The sequence below is a fragment of the Hyposmocoma kahamanoa genome, unplaced genomic scaffold (genome assembly GCF_003589595.1).
Source record: "Hyposmocoma kahamanoa isolate Upper Pololo Valley unplaced genomic scaffold, ASM358959v1 62, whole genome shotgun sequence".
Classification (NCBI taxonomy): domain Eukaryota; kingdom Metazoa; phylum Arthropoda; class Insecta; order Lepidoptera; family Cosmopterigidae; genus Hyposmocoma; species Hyposmocoma kahamanoa.
This window is the reverse complement of record NW_020653850.1, coordinates 1,273,794-1,297,188: the sequence shown is the minus strand read 5'-3', so window position 1 is coordinate 1,297,188 and position 23,395 is coordinate 1,273,794. Positions and strand designations below refer to the sequence as shown.

General features: G+C 39.4%; 1 protein-coding gene across 1 annotated transcript in view; it reads right to left on the bottom strand.

The window, feature by feature from the left end:
- Window positions 1–23,395, bottom strand: part of LOC113229712 (vacuolar protein sorting-associated protein 13A-like) — a 112,385-nt gene that overhangs the window by 40,549 nt on the left and 48,441 nt on the right. The window contains exons 23-35 of the mRNA XM_026463395.1: window positions 23,128–23,239; window positions 22,410–22,628; window positions 21,275–21,468; window positions 20,198–20,323; window positions 19,844–20,031; window positions 19,323–19,497; window positions 18,694–18,968; window positions 11,662–11,838; window positions 11,038–11,199; window positions 8,320–8,465; window positions 6,384–6,561; window positions 4,938–5,163; window positions 3,811–3,924 (exon numbers count right to left, since the gene is read on the bottom strand). Of these exons, the coding sequence (XP_026319180.1) occupies window positions 3,811–3,924; window positions 4,938–5,163; window positions 6,384–6,561; window positions 8,320–8,465; window positions 11,038–11,199; window positions 11,662–11,838; window positions 18,694–18,968; window positions 19,323–19,497; window positions 19,844–20,031; window positions 20,198–20,323; window positions 21,275–21,468; window positions 22,410–22,628; window positions 23,128–23,239 (2,292 nt within the window). The remainder of the gene's footprint in view (window positions 1–3,810; window positions 3,925–4,937; window positions 5,164–6,383; window positions 6,562–8,319; window positions 8,466–11,037; window positions 11,200–11,661; window positions 11,839–18,693; window positions 18,969–19,322; window positions 19,498–19,843; window positions 20,032–20,197; window positions 20,324–21,274; window positions 21,469–22,409; window positions 22,629–23,127; window positions 23,240–23,395) is intronic.

Below are 23,395 nucleotides of genomic sequence, written 5' to 3'. Positions count from 1 at the left end.
AGTGCGAACAATACTCAACGCAAGACCGGACCTGTGTTTTGTACAGCAGGCATAACTGGTCCGGCGTGAAAAAACGTCGCACCTTGTTCAGGACTCCGAGTTTCCGTGAGGCTGTTTTGATCACAGATTCGATGTAGCTCCTTGGATTCAAATCACAGCAGATTTCCATACCGAGCAAGGTAAAACTGCTCTGAGGTGAAAGTGCTGTGCTCATCAGAGAAGGCATGGGAAGGAACGGCGACAATTTTGTTGTTAACGCGCAAACCTGTGTTTTCTTGGCGTTGAACTCAACAAGATTACTGGATCCCCATGCAGAGATAAGGTCCAATATTCTATTGAGCTCAACGACAAGATCAGATCGCTCTCTGTCAGTATCGGCGCGCCCAGCTGCGGGGAATCCATGATATCCCCCATGAACAGTGCTATCATCTGCATAACAATGAATATTCCCAAGTGGAAGCATATCATTGATATGCAGAAGGAAAAGCGTGGGAGATAGGACGGATCCCTGCGGTACGCCGGCGTTCACATTCACGAACCTCGAAATGCTGCCGTCAGAAACGACGCGAATTCTCCGCTCACGAAGGAAATCGGCAATCCAGCTGCATAACTGGGCTGGCAAACCGTACGCCGGGAGCTTGGAGAGAAGAGCTTTGTGCCAGACCCGATCGAACGCTTTGGCTATATCGAGGCTAACAGCCAACGACTCGCCACGTTTGTCTATAGCCTCACCCCAAATATGCGATAAGTACGCTAGAAGGTCACCCGTTGATCGTTTCGGACGAAACCCATACTGCCGATCATTAATTATGGAGTGATCTTCTAGGTATTGGGTCAGTTGTTTGTTAAGGATCCGCTCTAAAACCTTGCATATTATGGAAGTAATGGCTATGGGACGGTAATTATGCGGGTCTGATCGGTCGCCTTTTTTGGGAACTGGTTGCACATTAGCCTCTCTCCAAGAGTCCGGCACACGACCTGAAGAGAGCGACAGACGATACAGTCGCGTTAGCACGGGGGTCAACTCAGCTGCGCAGTTCCTAAGTACAATCGCTGGGATACCATCAGGACCACTAGCTTTCCGGACGTCGAGAGACTGCAGCTGCGTACGCACATCGCATTGTCTGATACGAATATCAGACATCGTGTAGCCACAGTGAGGTAGAGTTGGTGGCTGTGCGTTACAGTCGTCGAGACAGGAGTTAGCCGCAAACAGATTTGCCAAGAGGTCGGCTTTATCTTGCGGCTTGTGGGCTAGATTGCCGTCAGAATATCTCAGCGGTGGCAGCGAGGGCTGGCAGAAGTTCGACGCAACGGCTCTGGCCAGACGCCAGTAGCTACGACTACCAGTGGGATGCGTCAGGAGTTCTTGGCCAACTCGTGCGACGCGCTGAGCATCCGCTCTGATGTACGCTCTTTTGCAAGACCTGGTGGCATTATTGTAGGCTGTTTTAAGTGAGTTCGTATTGGGATCGTCTGAAGCTAGACCCCTGATCCAAGCGCGGTATGCAGTCTGTTTGTTCTCAACAGCCACAGCACACTCGCGGTTGAACCAGCGGTTGCGCCTCCCTTTACTGACGAGATCCGAATGCGGGATGTAGTATTCCATCCCGATTAAGATCTCATCAGCAACGGCAGTCGCGCTAGCTGTTGGATCCACCTCACTAAAACAGCGCTGCCGCCAGGGAACGGATGCAAAATAGTCCCGCATACCGTCCCAATCTGCCGACGCATAATGCCAAATGCGGCGTTTAGCCACAGTAGGTGGTGGTGGCAGTAACGTTGCCACTTTAGTGGATATCAAGCAGTGATCCGAAGTACCCAGAGGGGCTTGGACCTCCACCCGATATCCAGCCGGGCGAGACGTCAGCAGAAGGTCCAACAAAGAGGGCGCGTCACCAACCCTATCTGGAATCCGGGTGGGCTGGTTTACCAGTTGGGTTAGATCGTGTGTGAGAGCGAATGTGTGGGCAGTTCTTCCAGCATGGTCAGTTTTAGAGGAACTTAACCACGACTCGTGGTGAGCATTGAAGTCCCCTAAAAACACCAATTCCGCTGTAGGAAACTGCGCCTGCGCGTCATCTGCCGCCCGAGTAAGGTGGTCTATGAGTCGAGTTGTCTCCATGTCGCCGTGGTGGGATCTGTAGAGGCACATGTAGACACGGCAATGACTGCCCAGGTCAACATGTACCCCAAGGATGGAGAAGGAGGGGTCCTCCAAATGACGCAGACGGCGACAGCAAACATCTGCCCGGACAAACAAGCAGACCCCAGCTTTCGCTTTGAAGGACTCTTCAAGCATATAGCCAGGGTAATTCAAGTAGCTGCTGTCAGCCGGGCAGAGTATTTGCGTCTCCGTAAGGAACAGCATTTCTGGTCGAGCCGTCTCAAGATGTTGGTGGACGGCGTGGATGTTACTGTGGAGTCCTCGAATGTTCGTGAACTCCACCTTAAAGAGCGCTTTAGTGGTGGGGGTGTGCACCGCTGTACGACCGAAATTTGTACTTTGCGCTAACATGTTGGAGGGAAAAAGAGGCGTGAAGCGAGAAAACAGTGCCGCGACACAAGCGGTCAAATCGCGGGGCCTGCTTCCCCAGAGACTTGCCTACAGACAAGTTGCGCTGATCCGCCGGACGGAAGGGCCCCCGAACCCCCCCGGGAATGGCCGCCGGGACCCCACCTCCCGGTCACCAACCGGCACGACGAACCACACCGAGATTATGCGCGGCATGGTGAGGCAGCCTCACGAGCTGGTTAAGCACGCTTGGGCCCCTGTACTGTACCGCGGGCGGCCAGCGGAACAACCGTTTCTACGGGTCTCCCTGGCCGGCGGGTCAATGCAGTTGTCCTGGCACTGGTTCGGCGGAAGCCTCCACAGTCCACAAATGTCGCGGCAGCGTTGCCTCGGGCTCTGGTTGTACGCTGACTGATCCCGGAACGCATCCGACTAGCGAACACTTGGCGGGTTTTCCATCATGCGCACGGTGGTCACTAACCAGGCGGGTTTTCAAGCCCTACCACCAGTGGAGCAGCTGGTTGCTCAATATCCCTTAGTCGCCTCTTACGACACCCACGGGAAGAGAGGGGCGGTGAATTGTATTCTAATCCGTCACCGCACGGGATAAATATACGATTTTAACGCCCTATAAGTTCGGACACTTTTTAGCGCGGACCCGACGTCCATATAATTGTAAGTCAATGATTATTTAAGATGGCGTTTTTTTGTTACAGTTAGGTAAAAGTGAATAAAACTTACACTGCCATCCTTATCCTAAGTAACGTAATCTAAATTTTTTTTAAATTGAGTTATTAACATGTCTAGGATCAGCGAAACAATATCTGCAATCCCATCTAATCGGTCTTTTATTATCTTAACTAGTTTCAGTGTTATTGTTAAGTCTGTGTAATTGACCTTTTTTTTTAGGTGACAATAAGGGTTTAGGTGCCATTATATCGAAAGTTACCGACATAATAATAATATAATAATAACGCACACACTCAACATAGCCCCGCACTAGGGAAACCCTGTGTCGCGGGTGCCATGGACACACACATTGACAACAACAAATTACACCCAAACTCACGAGAGAAATAATTGTAGGCCATACAACTATTTCTCTCGGCCCGGGAATCGAACCTGGGACCTCTGCGTGGCAGTCCGGCATGGTAACCGTTCGGCCACGGAGGCAGTTTGTGCTAATGTATTAGTTATGACAAGCAGGGCAGAGTTCAAAGATTAAGATTTGTTTCATTTATTGTTTTGGTTATGGGCCCAGGGTTTACAGTAGCCAAAGTAACGATATCGCTTACCTGGTGTACTGGGCCGGCTGGTGTCAACATCATAGTCGGCAATAGCAACGACTCTATCATTACCAGCTAAGTCTGTCTCCGCACGAGTCTTCAGGTGCACTGTACTACCAGGACCTTTGAAAAAGATAATCAATCAAATCGCATACTTGGTATAAGAAAGACACATGTGATCACAAGGCAGAAATGTTTCTATAACATTAAATTCATAAAAATAATACCAACTATACGAGACAAACGATCTACATGAATTTTCTAATTCTCCTATTTATTTATTTAACTATTAATTATTAATAGTTAAATAAATAAATAGGCGCTACGACTAAAAAGTCGTTGAAAGACCAAGTACAAAGACACGACGCAAGGACATAGAAAAATTCGTGAGGTCCGCTGTTTCGTTCCGTGGCTTAGTCGGTATAGTGTCCGGCACGGTATGCTAGAAGACGTCGGTTCGAATCCGGCCGGATCGAAGGAATTTTTTCTGAGTGTTCGATCTTTGTATTAATAATTATAACAAACTAGTGGAGTAATTTCACAAAAAATAATTGAATATCAATTCAATAAAAATTTCATTATTAATTATTAAATTTATTTATACAAAGATCGAACACTCAGAAAAAATTCCTTCGATCCGGCCGGATTCGAACCGACGTCTTCTAGCTTACCGTGCTAATCATAAAAAACTTTTTCACCTCACTAGCGCGGCAAGGCTTTCTTTCTCATTAGAAACCTGCGCGCATCGGCGTTTTTTCCAAAAAACAAAAAGAACGGACTGTGGTACACCTAACTTTTTGTTTCGATGGAAAAAAACGTAACAACACATTCAACTACGCGATTTCTCGTACATTATTTTTATGTAACATAAATCCGTTGGTATATTTTATTCTTATTATTGTTGACATTAAATTGACAACAATAACTAATTTTGTTTATTAAATTATTTTATTACAGTTCAACTGTTTTTCTTTCACCATTTTCTTCGCTATAGTGAGGTGAAAAGTTGTGTGTTTCGCTCTGGTGTACTACGTGAATGCGAATGCCGATTACACGAATGATGATAGTGCGAAGACGGTTGCGCGAAAGCTTAAATGCGCGATAGCTTTTTTGCGCGTATTCCACGTAGACCTTACCTATGTCATTCACAAGTTGCAATGGAGAGTCGCCCGTGACAATCGCCGTTACTACTGCGGTTCTGTCTGTACAAGAGTTGGCTAGGGATAGCAAAACGCGCGCAGCTGCTGGTGTCACAGTGATGTTGAGACAATCTCTTGATTCTACCATCACGTATGTGCACATTCGCTCCGTGAAGCTTTCAGTTTCCAAGCCAGAATCTACACTGTCCTCATGGACCGGGTCCTATGAAAAAATTATGTGAATTTATGCATTTTTATGTATCGAGCTTCCTTAAAAAAAAATTGGCTTCCGTCTATTTTTTTTCTATCATTTAGTAGTTATTACAATTACTCAGACATTGTTATTATGAACATTTATTTTTCATATTGTAATTTATAGCTTTATTAAGAGCACAAAGTATTGGGCGTCAATAATATATAGAATAATAATATATTATACACATAATTTAAGGAAATTAACATTCTTACACTAGCCTCACAGTACATTTATGAGAATGTAATTTATGTTAAAAGGAATAGTAATTTATTTATGAAAAATAGTGACAGACATAACATTAATACGAGGAATAGAAATAAACTAGCTTTTCTTGATAGTCGTCTTCACAAAGTCAAAAAATCATTTAAGGGGCAATGTATACGCTTCTATAACAAGATTCCGGTTGATATACAAAATTTGCCTTACGAGGTTTAAAACTATAGTGAAACAAAAACTTTATACTAAAGGTTATTATACAACTTCTGCGTACTTGGATGACAAAAATCCGTGGTAGTAACCCGTTTAGCTCATGGAGGTAGTCTCGATCTCTGATGTTTCAAATAATAAAAAAAAAATATTGTAAATGTTATTTACAAAGAGCAACCCCTAGAGTTTCTTGCTCATTCTTCTCAGGGGAATCTGCCTTACGAATGAGCGGTAGAGTTTAATATTGTGACGATTTCAAGTGTAATAATGCTTACCTATGAAATAAAGATTATTTTGAATTTGAATCAATTAAATTTCAATCAGACTAAAAAATCAGTTCAATTGAAATCAATTGCAATTAAAATCAATTGCAACGACGTAATTAATTTTAATATGGGGGGAGTTAACCCACCCCTAACCCATTTTGTTGTCTTGTAAAATGTGATGCAATTTTATTTTATTTTACTTTTGTCTTTAAATATTTAATATACAAATGATCCTCATCCTCTGAGGCTCCAGCTGAAAACCAGCGCTGAAGCTCTGCCAAGCATAAAACTGAGCTGGCTAATCTTTTCCGCTAATACCGTATACTTTAGTTCTTAATCAACTATTTTCTAGTGGTTTTTAACAGATCTTGTATCTAGTTGTAATGCCATGTGAAGTATCTACTTGTAATGCCATAATGTTCGTAATATTATTTGTGAATAGCCGACTAAATGATTCTTTCTTTCTTTCTATTTGCTGAATAATTTGTAACTAACCTGCAAAGTAACAGTCTTATGTTCCAATTTAGGCTTGACCGTTTCCCCACCACTACAGCCGCCGTCAACAAACGTGACTGCCTTATCAGTTTCCTCTTTACCACTCTCGCACTCCACCTCGCTTTGTTCTGGTGCTGATGAGTCCTCGTCGTTACTCAGCTCTTCGGCGCTTGAGTCACTGTTGACACAAGTAACGCGTAAGGCCGTATCGCTTTCTCAATAATAAAACAATAGTAAAGTGAGGCCACATGTGACCATACATCAAAAATGCTTTTATCAAATGAAAGTTATAAAAATAATACGAATTAGGGCGCGTTCCCACTAAGTCGCAATGTTTTATTTATCGGAGAACGACTGTCGCAAATAGCTGATCCCAGTACATCGTGACGACAATTTATCGGTTCACGGCAGCCGCGTTGTCGTTTGAAGCTGCGATTATCTGTCGTCTCATTTTTATCGTGACGTTTTATTTATCGTCTGACGACTGTCGTTCTAGACAATGGAAGTCCCATTATCACGACAGTCTCTCGTCGTGACGTCAAAAAAGTTACGAACGTCAGTTAATCGTGTTGTACTATATGTGAACAACTTCACCATGACACTTTAAACTGCACGCGATTATCTGTCGTCACGGCATAATGGGAACGCGCCCTAACATGAAACAAATTAATATGTGAAATTTTATAACTCTCCCATTTAAGCATAAAAAAGTTATAGACTAATTGTGTTCGTATAATCTTTAAACCTCTCTCCTGCAAAGTTGTAATTTTGGAGAAGTAGCCTTATTACACCTAGGGTGCGAAGTTTTGATAAACTGACAAAATATAAAAATCCTAAGATATGACAAAATTCCGTTTGATATGACAATGGATATACATACTTTACGCCATATGTACATAACAAAATTGGAATACCATTTTGCCGCCATTTGGAATCGGCCATTTTGATTGTTTTCAATCAATTTTGACAGGCAGTTGACCCTTAACGCCTCTGTATTTGCTCGAGCACACACTATCTATCTCCAATATATCCACTTATGCAGTACTTATGTATGTACCAATTACATTGACTTACAAATAAATGGACGACGGGTCTAATATAAAAACCACGAAAAAAATGTCCCAAGTCAACCTATTTAAACGTAGTGACATGTAAAGGAATATGAAAAAGCTAAAACGTTGAATTTAAATTGTAATGTCATCGCAGTACTGTCTCATTTTGCTTGCTTCGCTGTCAGTCGAACAAACGAAGACTAAAGCGTGAATGACGCTCTGTATGCGATTTTAACGCCCTATAAGTTCGGACACTTTTTAGCGCGGACCCGACGTCCATATAATTGTAAGTCAATGACCAATTACTTAATACTTTTATTTTGTACGTTATTATTATTTTTTTTAGTCGTGCAACCGATGGTAAGCTACACACCTGTCCGTAACAGTTGCTGTGTCACTCAGAGCTTTAAATCGCAAAGATCTTTGGGGCACTGCCACTGCGCTCATCACCCTGAGACATAAGTTGACAAGCCCCATGTGTCTGTAATTTCACCAGCACCCTTACCCTTCAAAATCGGAACACAGTAATGTTGACATTACTGCTTGGTGGCAGAAATAGGTAAGGTGGAAAACGTCGTGATGACACCTGCACGTCGAAGAAGGTTCACAACCCTTGGATACGTATGTAGTTCCAAACCCGCATTGGGCTAATACAGCAGACTGTGGCTAAGCAAAATAACAGTAGCAATAGAGCTGTGAAAGGGTTCGTCCAGAGAAGTACTGCGATCAACCAGTAATGAATGAGTACCACTGCGTTTCAGTCTCAAAAGGTCCTTACCTTGTGATTGTGATGTTGGTGAAATTGCTCACGGGACTTTTCAACTGATTTCTCAGGATGACAGGGGGAAGTGGCAGTGCCGATTGGTATTATAAAAGAAACTCACTCAGTGAACAAATGTCCAATTGCAGTAGCGAGCTTGTCCATCAAGCCGTTCTCGTTCTCGGAATCCGACTCGTCGACGTCCATCACGCTTAAGAAAGACATGTTGCCTGTGTAGTCCACGCTTTTGTTGTCGCGTCCATGTGGATTCTGGCAAAGCAAACACATAGGTAATTTGATGTAACGTTAAGCTTTAACGTTAAGGCACCCAGCTTCTGGCGCTAATTGATTTTAGGTATTCTATGCGCTCCATGTATATGTGAGTGTGGCAAAAACCCAAGCGACATAACCTCCATGACCGAAGGCCGAAGCAGGACTAAAGCTTAGGGACGATTCGGTACAAGTAAATACAAATAAGTACTCGATACTTTTGTATAGTATATACATATATCGATACCGACTACTTTTAGTATAGAATCCCTTCTTTCGATTTTAACTGGATGTCTGAAGAAAAATACTGGTATCGAATTGAAAAGCGTAAATATTTAACCTTACTCCCATTTCCCAGGAAAAGATCACCTTTTTCCAAATTATTTTTCCTTTCCATTTTTACCGTTTTGCAGCAAACAAACGCAAACCGCGAAGTAAAAAATGTGTGTCTATTCATGGTCCCTTTAGATCATTTTTGGATGAATGGTCTAAATGGACATCATACGTTTTGGTTCGAAAATCGCCTCCAGGGCGACAAGATACGTCAATGTTTATCTTAAAAAATAGTATAGGGTAGATCTTAGCACTTGCGAGGACTTCCTTCCTTTGTATCCTCCATCCTCCTCCAACATGCACACTTTTGCTGCTGTCGTCTCTTTCACCGGCCAATGAGTTGGCAACAAAAATAAGACGATAGTCTAACCTATGACACTGAACTGTGTGCATCATAAAAATGGCTAACTAGCGCGATTGTGGTTTTTAATAGTTTATTTTGTTCGCAATACACTGTACTGTGCTCAGTAGTGAACCTGAGGATTTTTCCTCCTGTGGCGGCCGTATCCATGCGGAATTGCTGCCAGCGCAACGAATGAAAAGGTGAGTGCGCATGTTCCCATCATTTTTCCTGTACTTCGACCTACTACTATATACTTGTTCCAGTCCTTATAGGAAACTACTTGCAAGTGCAGTTACTCGTACTACTAGTACCTTTTAACGTAATTAACAAAAATCGCAAAAAATACAGTCCACTACTTATCGATATTATAGATCTTAATTTCGCACCACCAATGGGGTATACTTTTGTGGGTTTTTGTATTACAGTTTTTATATAAATTAATGTTTAGTTTAAGTGTTATTACGATAATTTCCTTAAGCTTCCGTCCTATGAAGATAGATTGAGACATTTTAAAATGGACACCCTACAAAGTAGACGGTTTTCGCATAGCTTTGCCATATTGTACAAAATAGTTAATTCGGAGTGGGATACTAGTGAATTGCTTGAGGAAGTTAGGCTTATGATTGGAAAGTGCCGCACTCAAAAACTTTTTTATGTACCCTTAACAACATACAATGTGTCTTACAATGATCCTTTGCTTCGTATGTGTAGGAACTACAATATGGTTAGCACTGAGGTAGACATATTCCACCAGTCGATGGAATCGTTTATAGTGTCTCTGAGGTCTCACAGCTAGGTCAAAAATAAAGTATTGTAAATAAGATTTATTGGTTTTGTTTAGATATGTTTTTCTCTTCAAATATGATTTTTTCAAATTTCCAGTTATAAAATATATATAGGATAGTTATAAATTGTTTGTTTAATTATTGTAATTAAAAAAATTTTTCTTTTTAATGATTATATTTTTTGTTTTTAATAGTTTTTAAATGCAAACTAAAGTCAATTAAGTGTTGTGCACAATTGTTATTGGTTCCAAGCTAACAAGTGTTCTATATTTAAATTTGTATCAAGTTTCTTACATGGTTTGTGAACTGTTATTGTGTCTGAAATAAATAAATAAATAAATGAATAAATTTCGCAGTAATAATCGATTATTCAAATCTCGATCGATTAGCGGAATTATCGATTGTATCGATTTAACTATAATACTTTAAAAAAGAAAATAACGTTTATTTATTGAATTGTGTAGTGCGTGCTTGTTAAAGTTCATTATGGACATATTTTACATCTCCTAAAAAAGTATCGATATGAATAAGATCGACACTTTTGAAGTACTCATATGATTAGCATCGTATGACGAATTGATTATTAGTACTCGTTTGAATAAGTATCGATACTTTCGTGGTATCGGAACACCCCTACTAAAGCTGACAGGGGGAAGCGTGGCGGTTCTGGCTAATAGGTGTGGTTGAACCGCGTGCGAATTTAGGTATTTCCTTCGTATTATTAAAACAACTACACATTTTGAAAATGTACAGTGTATACGTTATAAAAAACATATATTTTGTATAGTTTTGTTATTTTCCAAAAACTACTGACCTTCCGTGAGTTTTTTACGCCGTACTAAGGGTTTATTTTATTTTTACGAGAAAACATCGGATTTTATTTCTATCGAGGAAACTACAGGTGTTTCTAATGTGTATGATTTATAGAGTGAATCTTTAAATATCTTATACATTAATCTCATAATTAAAACTTATTAATTACTTAGTAGGTAATACGATATAGCAAGAGATCAAACGTACGCAATTCCGACCGCTGCCTCGGTGCAGTCTTAAAAGAAGTCTCATCTGTTTAATATAATGGTGAAATATTGTTTTGGAATAATATACATACCTTAATAAACGTCATCTCATTATCGGTATCGCACTCGTCTGCAGAGGTCTCAGACTCGAACTCGCTGCGCTTGCGCTGTTTTTTTGAATCTGTCATTATGCCGTCCGACTCTGTGTCGTGTTGCGTCGTGTCCAGACGGGACGACATCGGGTAGGCTTTGGCCTGAGGAGAAAAGCTTTTTAAAGTGCAGTATAAAATTAGGAGGTTATTTGTATTATCAAACTATCCTAGTATCCTATGGTTATTATAACAGATACCCTCTTACAATTTTATACAATATAACTATCGTCTGTAGAGCGAGATAAGCAAATGAATTATTTATTTATTTATTTATTTCTGCAGTATAATTATTATCGGTGATCTATGTCTGTTTGGGATTTTTCATCAAAGCAAATACTGGATCACAAACTTGTTTGAAAAAACAAATATACGCGATTTAAATCCGGAAAATTTCCAGTATTTTCTTCAAATTTAAATGGGACCAATACTGAAAAGTAAGCATAACATACATACAAAAAAATACAGTCGACTTGGGAACTCCTTCTTTTTTGCAGTCGGATAAAAATTAATCTTTTAGGCCGTGGGAAAGGCGAAAAACTAATAATAATAATGTTCCGTATTGACCTGAAATAAGGTGGCTGTTAAATGCCACGGCCTGTGCAGGTTCTCTTCGATCACAGTGGGCTCGATGAGCGGCTCCCAGGCGGCCAGGCGCTCGTTGTAGCACGCCGCCTGCACGGACAAGCTGGCCGACCCGTGCAGCTGCCGGGACCAGTCGTGGAGGGTTACTTCGGTCGCCATCTGTAATGGGCGAGAATGTTCTCAGGGTATAAATTGTAGTAGGAAATATGGCACCTAGCAGAAGACGGAGGTTACATTTCACCGAAATTACGTTTAGTAGAACTTTGATAATCCCGAAAGTAATTTTCCGTGGAAAGTTTTTTTTTATTATAAAACAAACGTACCCTCTAGTCATTATTTGCTATAAGCGTCGAAAATTCCCTGCACAGTTTCAATATACATACGTGGGGCGCACTATGAGTTTCCGGAATGAATAAGAAAAAAATACTATAAATGGTCGGTCAAAAATGAATTTATTGTTTCTCAAAATATTCTCCGTTAGCGTTAATGCACTTTTTCATACGAATGAACCAATTTTGAAAACATTTATGCCGCTCCTCCGTGACAATCTCTGAAACATATTTTTCATACTCTTCAACCGCCTCTTCAGGTGATGAAAATTGTTGACCGTGTAACTGGTTCTTAATTTTTAAAAATAAATAAAAGTCACAAGGTGCCAGGTCGGAACTGTACGCGGGATGGCTCATAAGGTCAACGTTATTCACCTTCGAAAATTCATTTATCTGTCTGGCCGTGTGAGAACTGGCATTACCGTGGTGCAAGATGATACGGCGTTTACGGTTATTTTTACGGAGTTTCTCAATAACTCCCGTCAAACAAATCTGTCGTGCACCATTCACTACTCACGGTACAATGATTCTCCAAAGCAACAATAGCCACTTTGCTCGCGCGCCACTTTGGTTGGTTTCGGCTATTTCGAAAGACCCATACGCTCGATTTGCTTTGTTTTGGGATCGTAACTATAAATCCATGTTTCGTCACCTGTTACTATGTCCCACACCAAATTTGATGCCCCTTCTTTGAATCTGGTAAGCATGGCATTGCACCAAGTGACGTGATCCGTTTTTTGAGCCTCAGTGAAATTATGTGGGATCCACCGAGAGAACAGCTTTTTCACACCTATATATTTGTGTAGTATTGCTTGTATTTGACTCATGCCTATGCCTAAAGATGTATGTCATCGATCATCGATGTTTTTGTTGTTCACAGCTGTGGACGGGCGACCATCACGAAATTCGTCACTGAGATTCACACGACCGCGTTTGAATTCTGCAAACCAGCTATAAATAATCGTCTTGCATGGTGCTTCATCGTCAAAAGTAGTTTGAAGCCGAGCGAAGCTCCGCTGAGCTGTTGGTGCTGGTCGACAACCAATTTCTAAAATGACGCCACAATGTAAAAACAAGTGACTGTAATGTGTAATGAAACGACGGTGGTTGGATGCAGACTCCTTTTATTTTATGAACTCTGATCGTACCTACAATTAACTACCTTCAACATTATATTCACATCATCCTCCTTAAAACAATAAAAAAAAATAAAATTCATACATGCAATTGCTTATTTCTAAATTACACAATTATACATATAATTTAGAAATTAATTTTAAATTTAAAAATTATTCTATAACATTAAATAAGTAGACCATATTGTTAAGAAAGTATTCAAACATTCATTTCATTAGATATTATAAGGGTTTATATTTAATTTCCTTGTATTTGTAATTTGCATCAATGAATTACACTAATTACTAATCTCATTGACTTGAAGTAAATAATGTATGCTGTACTTATTTTTATAGAATAAACAATTAACTCAGGATATTGTTAATTAAACGCAAACGTTTCAAATTACTAACATGAATTAAATACATTGACAACATAACACCTTTGTTCTTTAAAACTTATAAGCATTTTAACAATTATGTAACTTAAGGGAAAACAATATTACATTAATGGGTATATCCCCATCTATCCGGCGGCCTCACAAGCCTACCAGAACGAGTAACATAAGAATTTTGTTCAATATTAGTGTTAACATTTTTATCAGATAACATTATATCATCTTGATCAAAATTGTAGTCAGGCGTGTCCTGTCTTTGTGGCGAATCTATAATGATGTGTCTACGATTTCTGATGATTGTAACTCCCGTCGTTAATTGTACTTCATAGGAACGATTTCTTAATACACGAGTAACGGTTCCAGCTAACCAACGCCTCTTACAAATATTATTCATTTGCAAAATTTTTACTTTTTGTCCCACATGCAAGGAACACAAGTCCTTTGCGTTGCGGTCATAGTACATTTTTTGCTTTATTTGACGATTTACAATTTTGTTACGGATACATTTTTGTATTTTAGGTTTCAAATGAGCTAATGACATAGGTATAATGCTACGTAACTTTCTACTTTGTAACAATTCTGCGGGAGATGGAATGTCGTCTGCCAAAGGAGTATTTAAATATTCCAAAAAAGCAAGTCGATAATCTGTCCTATTTTCACTCGACTTTCGCATGATATTTTTTACCGTTTGCACTGTACGCTCAACCTGCCCATTCGATTGTGGGTAGTGGGGAGAGGAAGTAATATGAGTAAAATTCCATTCAGATGAAAATTGTCTAAAATTATGTGATGAAAATTGAGGTCCGCAGTCTGACATAACAACACAAGGAATTCCTTGGCGACTAAAAATGTCTTTCATGCACCCAATTATGTAATCGGAGCTAGTTATTTGTAATTCGACTACTTCAAAAAACTTACTATAATAGTCAATTAATATAAGATAATTTTTATGTTTAAAATGAAATAGGTCAGTCCCTACTTTAGCCCATGGCCTATCTGGAATGTCATGCGGCTGTAATGTTTCTTTCTGACAATTTTTTCTGTGCGATAAGCATATATCACAATTGTGAATCATGTTTTGTAAATCGTTATTTAGCCCGGGCCAAAAAACAGATTCTCTCGCCCTTAGTTTACATTTTTCTAAACCCATATGTCCTATATGAAGTTTATTTAAAATTTCTTTTCTTAATATTTTAGGAATAACTATTCTTTGATCCTTCCAAACAATACCAAAAGTTTCTGTTAAATTTTCCTTGTAATTCCAATACGGTTTAACCTCATTTATAATTTTATTTTTGTCTGAGGGCCACCCATTCATAATATATTGTTTAAGCGATTTTAACTCATCATCTTTTTCTGTATATTTTTGTATTCTTATAAGTTGCACATCATCAAATTGGTGCGATGCTTGTGCCATCATATCGCGCGTCACCTCACACACCTCGTCGTGCACTGAGCTGAACGAGTGCTCGGCAGCGTGACTCAGCGCGCTTGTGGTAGAAACGTCAGCCTCATGAGCTCGCGACAAAGTGTCTGCGATGTACATATATTTACCTGGTTTATAAACAAGTTTAAAAGTATAGCGCTGCAACCGTAACAACATTCTTTGCAAACGTGCGGGTGAATCTACAATCGGTTTTTTCATTATACTTATTAATGGCTTATGATCGGTTTCAATCACTACGTCTGATCTACCATATATATAAACATAAAATTTTTCACAAGCAAACAACACCGCATAAAGCTCTTTTTCGATTTGAGCGTATTTTTGTTCAGCGCTATTTAATGTTTTTGAAGCGTAACAAACTGGTAGGTTGTCTTGCAATAAACATGCACCGAGACCGGTTTTACTGGCATCTACCGACAGTACAATTGATTTTCTCATATCAAAATATTGCAGTACAGGACGGCTTGACAGAAGCTTTTTTATTTCCGAAAAGCATTTGTCCTGCCTGTCATACCATTGCCACTCGGTACCTTTCTTTAATAATTCTCGCAAAGCTAACGTTTTATCTGAAAGACTAGGAATAAATGACCCTACATACGTGACTAAGCCTAACAATCTTTCTACGTCTTTTTTATCTTTCGGTGTTGGCATGTTAGTTATAGCAGATATATGAGAATTGTCGGGATAAATGCCATTATTGGTTATCAAATGACCTAAGTACTTTATTTCTTTTAAACCGAACTTGCATTTACTTAAATTTAATTTTAAATTAATTTTTCTACATCTTTCTAAAACTTTCATTAAGTTTTTATCATGGCTGCTTTGACAAGACCCAAAAATCAGTAAATCATCAATGTACATACAAACACCCTCTAAATCGTCAAAGTTTTCAAACATTTTTTTGTGAAATACCTCTGATGCAGAGCAAATACCATACGGCATTCTTAAAAATTTGTATCTACCAAATGGTGTATTAAAAGTACACAATGAACTAGAATCATCCAGCAATACCTGCCAGAATCCATTAGACGCATCTAGTGTACTGAAGTACTTAGCACCTGCAAGCTTACCTACAATTTCGTCTAATGTAGGAATTCTGAAATGTTCTCTTTTTATACTCTCATTTAATTCTTTAGGGTCTAAACAAATGCGTAAGTCCCCATTTGGTTTTTTAACAACAGTTATACTACTAACCCAGTCAGACGGACCTTCAACTTTACTAATTATTCCTTGACATTCCATTTCCGACAGCTTATTTTTTACTTGATCTTTAATAGAAAATGGCAACTTTCTGGGAGCGTGTACGACTGGAACCGAATTTTCTCTTAATTTAATTGTATATTTTCCGGGTAAACATCCTAACCCAGTAAACACATCACTATATTGTTCTAAAAAAGTAGGTACAACTTCGTTACTCACCACACTTTTTTGTATTGACATCACACGCCTTACCACATCTAGTTCTGTGCATGCATCTCGACCTAGAATGGGAATGGATTGAACATCAGCAATTTTAAATTGTAGTACATAGTTTTTGTTTTTATAACTTACTCTTAAGTATATTTTTCCTAGAACTTGAATTGTATTCCCTGAGTATGCAGTTAATTTTGTATTTGTAGACAATAAATCAGTTTCTTTTAATCCAATTTTTAATAAATACTTTAAAGGTAAAACATTAACGTCGGCACCCGTGTCTAATTTAAAATTTAAAGTTTGACCTTTTATAATTAAATCTATATCCCAACTATTTATACAATTAATGTTTGATACCTGTTCATTTGAATTATCCACGAAGAACACCCTACACATTTTTGCAAAATGATTCATCTTCGAGCACCGCATGCATTTTCTACCATATGCGGGACAATCATTTTTCTGATGTACACCTCCACAGCTATTGCATCGTCTGTTTTCATATGACGACGTACTACGGTTCCCGTCGGCACCGAACCCGGCACCTTGCGGGTATAACGCAGAATGTACACGCGCACCACTCCACGAACCGCGGCCGCGGCCTCGTTGCGACGACGCCACACGAAAATACCCACGTCGTTTTACTCCATTGAACCTCCTTATTGCGTAAATTTCATCGTCACTTTCCTGAATCTGATTGTGTACCTGAAATACTGGTTGCATTTCCTTTTTAATGTTTTCCGAATAAATTCTGGATACAACTGCAGCCCGACATATTTCTAATGCCTTTTTTAAAGTCAAGTCCTCCTCACGTAGCAATCGTTCGCGAATGTTCGCGCTGTTTACACCGCAAACCAATCTATCTTTTATTAATTCTTCATTCATATTTTTAAACTCACAGGACTGAGATAATCTACGCAACTCGAACACGTACTGATCAATTGTTTCACCTTCTATCTGTTCTCTTGAAAAAAATTTATGCCGCTCGACTGTTACATTTTTCTTGCACTTAAAATGATCATCCAATTTTTTTAAAGCACCTTCCACGGTCTTAATGTTTTCTCCGCCTTGGTTCAAAATTTCTCGGCATTGTTCACCAACTACGTGAAGAAATATGTTAAATTGAACATCTACCGGTTTTTTTATAATTTCACACGCCTTTGTATAAATGTCATAATTTCGCGTCCACTTTGTCCACATATCATTGAGACTGCCTGATAATAAATCCACTGAATTACCATCATAACTGAATGGTTGCGGCGGAGACAAAACACTTTCCATTGTTATTCACACACGTATAATATAATTTTACTACTTTAATATCCTACCGGCTGCGCCATGTAATGTGTAATGAAACGACGGTGGTTGGATGCAGACTCCTTTTATTTTATGAACTCTGATCGTACCTACAATTAACTACCTTCAACATTATATTCACAGTGACAGTCGGATGATACAAACTGTATTCTACAGTCAAAAAGTTCCATTTTCAAATGTGGTAATTACTTTTTAAATATTGTTTATGTAAGTGGCCAGTTCCGGAAACTTATAGTGCGCCCCATGTATCTGTTTTCGATATTACGTAAATTCGAACAAACGTTTCGGACTTCTGATCGGTTACCAGGATAGTAGAAGTAGCGATTTAGATTTGATAATAAGAAATAAGATAATAAAAGATCCGTATAAATGGTTTTAATACAACCAACGAATCAGTTATTTCTGCTAAATGATAAAGTGCTGACCGCTACATTTGGTAACCCCGACCTGATTCAGTAGACAACATGATGAGAGAATACGTAATGCGTATTCAAAGGGACCCTTGAAAAATTAGACTAATAAAAACATTTAATACAATCATAACTGGTCATATGATCAGACACAAAATAAAAAAAACACAAATCCTGTTATTAATCGTCTTATGTGTGAACCTTTTACCAGACAGCTTTCAATTATTTGGACATAGTGTGTATAAATATGGAAGTTACATATTAGATGATGCTGGTGAAGAACAATAGATGATAACAGTGAACCAGACGCGAAAGGTCAGAATAAGATCATTCAATTGATTCTCTAATTACCCATGTCCGTAAATTTAAACAAAAATGCAAAGGTTTACCAACACACAAGAACAAAAACCAATAACAACTTTCTACAAAATAAATCACCTCACTCGGATAAAGCAAAAAGCCTTAGCGAGACTCGTACTCTAATGTGTAAAGATGACGTGAGGAACAGAAAAAGAGAGAGAGAGAGCAACATTGTGATGGAATCAATTTTAACCTTTGGAAAAATTTTAACCAAGTTAAACTCACCTTAACTACCAAAACAGGCACCCGAACAGAATGTTCTAGTTCAAACAAAACACGAACGCTGGCCAACTTCATGCCAAAAGTCTCCGAAACTTTTGCAGTCGGATACGAAGGCTGTATGTAGCTATCTTCAGGGTTTATCAATACGTATGGAGTCAGCTTTTTTGGGGACCAAAGGTCTTCGTCTGGTTTCTCTGGCTTGAAGTTGTAGAAAGCCGTGTTTTGAGGTCTGTCTTCTTCCGGGACTGTTAATTCGAAGTTTACTTCTTCTATTAAGTCTGAAACACAAGATAAACACAAATAGTAAACAAATGCAGAGAATCTTGCAAATCGCGTGGTCTCAGCCTAGGGAATTCATAAGACCTGGGTCTTCTTGTGATCATAAAATTTTATAATAAAATTGCACAGTGCAAGAACCTGAATAATTTTCAATGTTCTGAGACGCAGAGAGAAATACGCCGCGATGCTCCGAGGTTGGTCTTAAGAGCATTGCAATTTATACCTTATGTCAATTCGAATAGCATAAAATATACATTGGTAAATTTAACGTCCTCTGCCCTCCTGTCCGCCGGTTTGCTCTGTCCCTTATTCTTAGTTTCTGCCCAAAGATTTGTTAACCAAGGGAAACTTACCCATAACAGTATGCACAGTAGTGGCAGCAATATGCACTTCGATCTCGGACACGGAAACATTCACTCTGACACCTTCTTCGACGTTCTTGAATATTCTGGAGAATTCCACGTCGCAAGGTTTTAAGACTAGCTGCGGCGGTAAATTCTTCAGATTTGATTGTAGTTTTGACATTATCTGTGAACAATGATTTAATAGCAACTTGGAATGGTTTGTTCCATCTAAGGCAGTTTCATCCCGTGAAATAACAAATTATATAGAAAAGGCAGAAACACGGCTGACCACGTGATTTAATTTCCCGACATTGGAAAGGATAAAAGTCTATTAGCGTAGCAATCGTAAATAAAGACCTATCTACGCAAGAGAACGTTGCTGTCCATATGCGGGATAATTCTTTACTTTGTGTATCACTAAGATCAACCCATTGGTCCTCATGTATCATACAATTCTAAGATGGCAAAACTATCGTACTTCTGACGATGGTTAAAGGGTTTATTTCGTAATTTTAATATATTTGGCTTACCTGTAATCCAGCCAGCGAAACCACCAGGCTCTCACTAGCTGCATGATGAGAATAATCAACCAGCAGCTCAGTGCGCACCAGCAGGGCATGACCGTCGCTCTTGGTCAGGTCCGTGAAGAACATGATCTCAGGCTGGCGGAAGTGGATCGAGATGGAAAGGCCAGGACTGTCTTCGGGCATTGATGTTGCTGGGATGAACAGAACATATTTGGATTATGAAATGCAAGATTCCGAATCCGTTTTTAACCCATATTGTTTATTACAGCTTGTTGTAACGTAAAGGAAAACATCATAAAGGCTATAAGTATCATTATATGCTTAAAAATTTCCAGTGTGTGTACTCATTGTACTTACTAGAAGAATAGTAACCGCTAGTAGAGTCGCTCGAGCTAGGAAAGCGGTTGTTGTTTCCAGGTTTTGAAGGGTTTAAATCTCCTACGTAGCCGTGATTTACTACACCACCGTCCATTGCTTTCTCTCCTGGTGAAAAATTTTAAGTCATTCAACTACAAGTGTGGACTTCCTCGAACTAGAGTGACAAGTGATTATATAATTTAGACTTGGGTTAAAAATAATAGGAAATCAATGAAAGGATAGTTGAGGAAAGACGAAACTTGACACGTTGTTTGAAGGAATTGAGATACGGGAATTGTCGAATAGATTCAGGGAGGAAATTTCACAGTCTGATTGCAGTCAAAGGGTTGATAACTTTAACTGCCTCTGTGGCCTAACGGTTACCATGCCGGACTGCCACGCAGAGGTCCCAGGTTCGATTCCCGGGCCGGTAGAAATAGTTGTATGGCCTACAATTATTTCTCTCGTGAGTTTGGATGTAATTTGTGGTTGTCTATGTGTGTGTCCATGGCACCCGCGACACAGGGTTTCCCTAGTGCGGGGCTATGTTGAGTGTGTGCGTTATTATTATTATTATTATTATTATATAAAAGTATAAAGATAGTGAAGGGGGTGGCAGAGTGGAAAGTAAAACGCTGAAATTCGTTCGTCAGATATCCCTTAACAGTGTAGTTGAGGGCAGAGGGTCTCTCGTTCACCGTCCGACACATTTATCTACTGTCAAATAAATAATACTACGGGAGTAGACCCCGGATTTGAGGACACCAGCAGTAGAACTTCCTGTGAAAGAGTTTGTTCATTGAGATATCGTACCTATTTCTGCCGCCGAGTACAAAGTTTTGCAGGCAAATAGGATTTGTCAACTTGTAACTCGGAACAACTTAGATCTTTGCGATTTAAAGCACTGGGTAACATTGCAATTATCATGGACAGCCGCGTCGTTCATCACCAGAAGAACGACTTGTTCCTCCAGTGACTTGGTAACACGAAAGAACAACCCAGAATGGCAGATGAGGTGGGTGTAAAAACCAAAGATAAGATGGCCCTTGTCAGGGCAGAGCAGAGGAGCGGACTGACCTGGCATGGCGTCCAGCAGGGTCCTGGCCAGCTGCAGCAGGAAGGGCAGCGCCAGGTTCCAGCGCGTGCGGTCGACGCGCACGTCGCCGGCCGTGCCCGCGCCCGTGGCGCGCACGCTCAGGTCGATGAGCGGCGGCCGCCGCACCGAGATGCCCGACGCCGACCGCAGGGCGCCGCCCTGCGACTGGAAGATCCTGTCCCGGGGCGCATTGTCTCATACACAAACTCAAAATCAAGTAATCGTTTATTCCATAGCAAAAATTGTTACGCTTGAAAACGTCATTTTTTTAAGCTACTACTCGTTCGCTGCGCTGATTTCCGTGAGAAGAACGAGCGAGTAACTCTAGGGATTGCTCTTTTCAAATAAACTTAAATGCTATGACGCTTTGAATCATAATTGTGTGGAATCTAGACTCTTGTTGTCTTTCCATACTTCTTTATCTAACTCGCAGTCTAGAATTTTACAAAATTGTGACTGACTTTTCAATTAAAATACTTTTAATGTAAGTTTTAAACTTAGGAAATGATAATCTTAATTCATTCTCTGGATTCTTACTGTGAAAACGTATACAGTTTCCCATAAAAGAATCACATCTTGTGGATCCTGGCAAACCTACATTGCTTCACTAACATTCATCAAACCTTTAGTACAACTGCTTGGCTTCAATAAACCCGCATTAAAACTAAAACTGTATTTTCAATTACGACAAATGCTATAATGCCAAAATATGTGCATCATACAACAAGCCCTCTTCTTCTCACTGCACGCTCGTAGTCAAACTGATATCATATTAAGTAGGAATTAATTGACAACGACGACCATTTATTTGAATGTGAATTAAATTTGAATAAAAAACATCCACTAATTTCGTTCGCAGAATCTGTAAACATCTCTTCTTAAAAGATGTAATTTTGCAAATATCACACCAAGTGTAAGCGATTTACTGCACATTTTGTCTTCCATCTTGACAATATTTAACATAACCCAAATCATTTTCCGAAGGCACGGTTCATTCCATCAATAGCCATCGGTCAGGTTTTAGTCATAAAACTTCACAAGCGTGAAAACTACAAGATGCTCAAAATAGAGACTCTATTTTGGCAAAACTCATGGACATAGCAACGCTATAGGTACCTCTTGATAACAATGCTAGGATCAGGTCTGATATCCTCAACGAGCAAACTCTGAAGGCTAGCTTTCATCTCCGTGCTGCTGTCCGAGTAGTAGTCCAGCTGGAAAGTGGCTTCTCCTGCTGTGAGCTTGGCCAAACCATGGTTCAGATCGCGTACGGGAGAACTTAGCACTTCATCCATGTCCGTGAAGAGTTTTAGTTCCACGCCTTCCAGGTTGAATCTGTAATCGTTCTCAGGATGTAAGTATTGTAGTAGCGAAGATAGTTGACATTCTTTCAGTAACGCAGTATTAAGTTTTAGATTGATTTATTATATCACGCATTTCACCGTACATTGGATGTTTTCAAAGTTCGAAGTGATAATTATCATTGATAATATATATACTTATGAAAATTATCATTGGTTATAACTTGATAATTATCTTTGATAATCATAAAATGTAATGGATTAACAAAACGCTATCGCTGGCCATGTCGTGCCATTTGTTTGTTGTCAATCTCAAAAATCACAATTTGAACCGTTTTTCTGAAAAATGTTCTTCGCTTTTATTTAGTTTTGTCACTGTTTGTCATTTTTAGTCGAAAATTAATGAATTATCGAATATTATATCGGATAAGTTATCATAATAATTATCAAAGAAAATAAATATATTGATAATTTTTTAATACTGCATGTTTACCATTTTTTACTTATTTACTGAGATGATATAAAATACTGACCGCAAAACAATTTCCTTTCGTATAGGTTCGCCTTGTGCGAAAAACGCTTGCAACTTCTTTACCGATGTATCTGATGATGGTGCTGGTTCAGGCGAACTGGGGACGATGCTCCCTATATTACACAATTGTTTTCATCATCAAAGTAGTTAGTAATTATATAGCGCTTCGGTACGGCAAGATAAATAGCACAATTCAAGGTTTAACAATTAACTTTCAAAGGCTATGTGCCATTTCTTTCGTGTTTTATTTAGACGACCTTAATTTAGAT